Below are 5,839 nucleotides of genomic sequence, written 5' to 3'. Positions count from 1 at the left end.
GACAGAAAAGATGGGTGAAAAAGATTAAAAATTCAACTTGATGAGTAAGAGTGGAATTAGAAAGACACGTTGTTCAAGTGGAATAAACTAAGAAAAATAAAAATGTACACTGATCTTACGGTCTGATATGTCTGCATTTGGTCATTCAAAAACTACAGAAAGAGTTTACACGATCATGTTTGGTTTGCGAAAAGGTGGTTGCCAAAGGAACTCAAATTACTAATGTTTTTCTACAAAAAGTATTATTGAAATCGAAAAATTATGAGGCAAATCACTACTGATACATATGCACATGTGATAAATACAATAGGAATATTATAAGTAAGGGTAAAAAGAGCCCTGTCAAAAAGGGGTAATTGTTTTGTCATCTTCTCTTAAATATTGTCAGATACATTTTCAGGTGATTATTTCATAAACTCATTCAAGACAAAGAAGACAACAAAATTAAAAATATATGATGCTTTATTGTCAAAAATAGACAAACTTTAATTTCCTTTAACAGGAATATTAATTTAAGAATCTCCATAAGCCATCAGTATTTTGTGAGCACAAAAGACAAGAGCCAATGACGACTGTTAGTGGAAGGACAATGGTTCTACATCCAAGCCAGAGAAGCCAGGCCCACAGAATCGACGTGACTTTTAAGCCTGAAACAGTAACAGACATGCAAATGAGGTCCCCTGCTCCAGGCCCAGTCCTGTAAGAATCTGCCTTACCTTATCTTTTCAAACAGGTGAAGAGTTAGATTGCTTAGACTGCTTGATTTGAGTTCTGAAATTGTAGGTCATATATAGGATCCGTAACAGGATCACACCCGCTTTTGAGCAACACCAGGATGAAGACATTTGTCCCTTTATAACCCTGGCTTCAGGCACCTAAAGTGGTACTAATAATTTGGGCAGGAGACCTGACCAAGCTCCTTCTCTGTGATTTACAGCAAAAATATGAGGGCCTTGCTGTATTGAATACTGCAGTCTGGAGGCCACGTTCTCTCATTAACATAAAACAAGAATGGCTAAGGACCTACCCAGGAGGAACAAGAGAAAAAAAATCAGGCCTTTCTTGTTCCCAAGGGACATGCCTCCAAGGCTGAAGAAAACTGGTTATCTAGGCCATGATTTTCATTCCCTGGTCTGTACTGTACACCAGCTATCCTTAGCCAGAGAAGACTTTATAAATAGGCCCATGTTGATCAAGAAAATGGTAACACGTACCTATGATCTCCTTTGAAGATTCAGGTTAAGGAGAAACCCCTCAGTTCCCAGGAGAGATCAGAGCCAGATAACACTGAACTGGTGAGATGCTTCCTCTGAAGGTAAGCATCTGTGATAATGAAAAGCAGCTAGATTATCAAATGAATGAGAAAGGAAGTGGATCTGAGAACTCACTCCCCAGCCCCTGACAGAGTTACCATGCCCTCAGGGGAAGGAAGAGTGATTAACTGTATGCAAAAAAAATCTGTTCAACCCTTTCCACTTCTCTAGCTTAAAGATAACATGGAGTATTTGAGAACTGGAAATAGGGAGCTTGTAATGTACCATACAGTTATTTTAAACAATACTGTGGTTACATGGATGACAAACTAGCCTTTTGCCACCTCTAAAACAGAAGCATAGAGAAAATGCAAAGAAACACAGAAGTAGTTCTGTTCTTGCTCCGGCATTTCTATCACTCTTGCATGGGGTGAAGTTTTAATTACATTCACCCACAAAGTTCTAACCTCCAGTCTAGGAACGCTTTGTATTTGAGTAGGGGCAGGAAAGCGGTGTGGGCTTCTGGAAGTTTTGACAGACTAAGCATCATGAGGTTTCTGTGATTGAAAGGATTATGCTTAAAACCTACAGAAAAAGAAAGCCATATGAAAATTGAATTACGCACATTTGGTTTATCGTCTATTTAGCAAGACTACCTGGAAAAAGCAAGGTCAAATATAAAACTAAAGTGGACTGCTTCTTTTATTCCATGCCATTTTGTAAAAACATGTGATATCGGCAAAAAAATGTACACGTTCTCTGGTCCTTTCTCAAAAACCATGAACTCAGCCTTTTAGTTGGGTTGCCGTAAATATGAAGCCTGTAAGGGAGATGACTCAGTTTGGGGTTTCTCGTAGAGAGCAGGCAGGGTGACTAAAATGACTCTCTTGGAGCACTGCGTAGTGTTAAGGACCCAATCATAAAAAGGACCTTTGAAATCTCTGCTCTTCAGCACTCTTCAATGACTGTGGTTCCAATCAAGGAGTAAAGCTTTTTCTTCACGAGTCGGAATCCTGAGCTCAGGATCAGAGTTCGCTTGAGGCCAGAGGAGAAGCGACCTCGGCTGAAGAAAAAGTCCCTGAAGCTAGTCCACGAGCCGTTCTCCTGCTTAAACACAAGGGTCAGCTCAAACGTGGGCACCACGCTCGAATCACACACAATCTTATCCAGCTTTTTACATACGTTTTCGATTTCCAAGTTCACATGCATGACGCAACCTCGCAGGCCGCATGGCTCCGTGGAGGACAGCCGCAGGACATCCTGAGCAATCCTCTGGGTCAGTTTCTCCGGGACGAGAACTTTAGAACAACCGAGTTTGGTCTGCTTTGATTTGGACAGACAGTTCTCCAGCATTTTCGCCAAACTCTGGCAAGTTGTCTCCTCAAACATCACCTCATTGAGGTTCGGTTCTGGAACAACGTAATCCCAGTAGTCAAAATCTGCAGGAAGCAGAAGTTCAAGATGAAGGAAGGGAAGAAAGAAAGAAATCCCAGAGCAGGTAAAGCACACCAAGACAGCAACGCGGGCTACTTCGATCTACCATGTCATATGAACAATATGCCTGTTGCTCATATTTGTAGGGGAGTCAGCAGACTTCACTTTGGGGCTGCCTAGCTGGGTAACAGGGCAAGTCACTGAACCTCTCCGAGATTGAAAATGCATCTATGCAAGTTTTGATAAATAGGTTGGACCCTTTTCCTTTAAATGTACATGTGTATTACAGACTGGATCAAAAATCTATATATGGGGCACATGGGTGGCTCAGTGGGTTAAGCCGCTGCCTTTGGCTCAGGTCATGATCTCAGGGTCCTGAGATCGAGTCCCGCATCAAGCTCTCTGCTCAGCAGGGGGCCTGCTTCCTCCCTCTCTCTCTGTCTGCCTCTCTGCCTACTTGTGATCTCTGTCAAAAAAAAAAAAAAAAAATCTTAAAAAAAAAAATCTATATATGGTTTTCCTAGAACACCAGTGACTGTTTTTTCTTTCCTGCTCCCTTACTTGCTCTGAGGGTTTTCTAATTTTGTTTCACAGAGAACAGGCTTCACTTGGGGAATAAAAATGGTCATAATTTTTATTTTTATTTTTTGATGAAGGGACTGTTCGTTTCTAAGAATTACATGTGTTTGTAATTGTAAAATGCAGGTTTTTTGCTACTGCTCCTTACTAATGAACTTAAAATGAACTTGATGAGCTATATTAAATATCGAATCTGTGTCTTTCTTTAAAAGTCTTTATGGAAATGGTCTACGGATCCCAATTTTAGCTTCAATCTCTTTCATTAAAAATTGCTCAAAGGGAAGACCTTTGAGGTCCACCAGGATATTTATAACTGGCTGGGTAGTTTTCCTTCCCAAGCAAAACAAAACTGTCCTAGGAGAATAAAATTAGATTCGCTCAAAGGAAAAGAGATAGCTCTGCATTTGGTCACCTACCTTCCAAATTAATCCTACCTCTTGGCAGGATGCCATACCACACACGCAGTCAACTGGGCAACCCCTCCCTAAGCATACTTCACCTTCATTGGCTACTGTCTCCCTCTCCCCACATCACCTATTCAGTTAGGTCATTGTTTTTGTTTTCGTTTTTACAGCTCAATGAAACAAATGTACTCCAAGTGAGAAGGCTCCGTATTTTACCTATACTGAAGACAGAACATTTTAGAGCTTTGGCCTATAAAATTAGATCATCAACCACTTGACCTTCTAAGTGAGGAAGGCCTAAAGAAATTAGGCAATTTGCAGATGCCGCACGGCTCCTTAGTGGCAGAGCAGTGTGCTAGCCTAGAAACTGCTGTTTAAAATTGCAAATCAAAGCACCACTGTTGTTTAAAAATTTCCTTCCTGCATTAAAAACAGAATACTGGGTATATCCACAAATAGAATACTATTCAGCAATAAAAAGGAACACACACTGGTGGAGGCAACCACTTTAAAGGACCTCAGAATTATGAAGCAGGCAGAAAGAAATCAGATGCAAAAGAGCACGTATTACATGGTTCTCTTCGTATGAAACTGTGGAGGCAAAACTAATTTATGGTGACAAAAAGCAGATCAGTGTTTCCCTGGGGACAGGGGAGAGGGAGAGTGGAAAATTGATGGCAAATGGGCGCATGGGAATTTGGGGGTAGAGAGCAATGGCAGTGGTTATAAGGAGAATACGTTGTTAAAATTCAAAATTATACACTTCGAATTCACCGTAACTTCACAACCCCTTAAGGAACCTATCTAACTTTTAACCCCCAAACTACCCTCTTAGCTGAAAACTAAACCGTGCAGTCTTCAGTTTTTGTTTTGTTTTTTGCTACTTTTGTTTCTCACTACCATGAACAGAAGATGCTAGAACGTTTGGAAAGAAGTCTTTTCAGAGGGATTTTGCAGCACATCCTATATCGAGGAAGGGGGCGACATCGCCCGCTCTCCCATCTCATCTATCCAGGGGCCGCGACCTTTGGAGGAGAGAGAGGTGGGCAGCTGAGACGCTCACCATTTAGCAGGATCTCCCGGTGGAAGCCATGGTCCAGCAACTCCGAAATGCAGGCCGGGTTCTTACTGCTCAAACTGCCAGTTGCAACCATGGTCAACGGCTCTGTTTCCCTCGCGGGAGCGGAACGGCCTTTCCGGGGCGCTGGAAAAAGAAAGGAAGAAGGACGGATTTGCAAAAGCAGGCAAGACGTGCAGAGGCTTCTAAAACGCCCAGCGTCCCAGGAGCGCACTAGCGGAGGAAGTCAATTTCCAAAGGGGAGGTACCGGCCTCCGCAACTCAAGTTTCCAAAGCCCCGCGAGCAGAGACGCCAGCTACAGTCACGACCTAAAACTAAGTCAAAGTTAGCGAAACTCAGAGCCGACGTGCCCCGCGGAACGCACCGCTGGGCGGGGAGCAGCAAAGCCCTCCGCCCCCCAACTCCGTCCCCAGAGGCCGCTGCCTCGCTCACCTGCCGTGAATTCGCTGGGACCCGGCGCTCGCGGGCAAAGAGGCGGGGTAAACGAGGCACGGACTCTTCTCAATAACCTCCCCCCTCGAAGGCTCAAAGACCTGCAGACACAAGCACTGGTCGACCCCCAGCCCACGCAGCACCCGCTCCACTAAGCAGCATCGCCCCTGGGGCCGGGAGGGCTTTATAGGCCCAGCCTCCTCGCCCTACAGCGGCCCGCCCACCTGCACCACCCCTCCTCAGCCCTGCGCCCCGCCCTTCCCAGGGTCGGGTTGCATTTCAACCCAAACACTTGCAGCGACCCAAGGGGAGCCGCTGGGAACTGAGGATAAGCTTGCGGCAGGGTAGACACCAGCTGTTTCCTGGGTGGGCCGCAGGTCACCGAGGCTGCGATTCCGGGTGTACGACCCGCTGAAAACTGACCACTTGCTTCCACTTCTGACTTGGATTCTTCAGCGCGACCCCACCCCCAGCGCGCGCTCACTCTCACGCTGGTGCTCTTGTTAAGATTCTGTGCCGGGCAGCGAGAGCTTTCCGTCCTTTGTCTATTACCCTGACCCGAGGCTTCCCTGTGTTGTACTGAAACTTCGTTAATATCTGTTTTGATGTTCAATGAACATCATTTATGCATTTAGTTCTGGCCTCTAAACAAGTCAAC

General features: G+C 44.7%; 1 protein-coding gene across 1 annotated transcript; it reads right to left on the bottom strand.

Annotated features, from left to right (window-relative positions):
• Window positions 1-444: 444 nt before the first annotated feature.
• DDIT4L (DNA damage inducible transcript 4 like) lies at window positions 445-5,368 on the bottom strand. The gene is made up of 3 exons (XM_059172273.1): window positions 5,182-5,368; window positions 4,734-4,874; window positions 445-2,692 (listed from the first exon to the last, which is right to left on the bottom strand). Exons 2-3 carry the CDS (start codon window positions 4,822-4,824, stop codon window positions 2,202-2,204), a joined length of 582 nt encoding a protein of 193 aa, XP_059028256.1. The 5' UTR covers window positions 4,825-4,874; window positions 5,182-5,368; the 3' UTR covers window positions 445-2,201.
• Window positions 5,369-5,839: the final 471 nt, after the last annotated feature.

Source organism: Mustela lutreola, chromosome 1, assembly GCF_030435805.1.
Source record: "Mustela lutreola isolate mMusLut2 chromosome 1, mMusLut2.pri, whole genome shotgun sequence".
NCBI classification, from domain to species: Eukaryota; Metazoa; Chordata; class Mammalia; order Carnivora; family Mustelidae; genus Mustela; species Mustela lutreola.
This window is presented reverse-complemented; position numbering and strand designations above follow the sequence as displayed.

Excerpts from the sequence above, each read along its gene's own strand:
- DDIT4L (XM_059172273.1), bottom strand. The coding sequence starts at position 4,824 with ATGGTTGCAACTGGCAGTTTGAGCAGTAAGAACCCGGCCTGCATTTCG. Across the intron at positions 2,693-4,733 it reads CCGGGAGATCCTGCTAAATG|ATTTTGACTACTGGGATTAC; the intron begins GTGAGCGTCTCA and ends TGCTTCCTGCAG.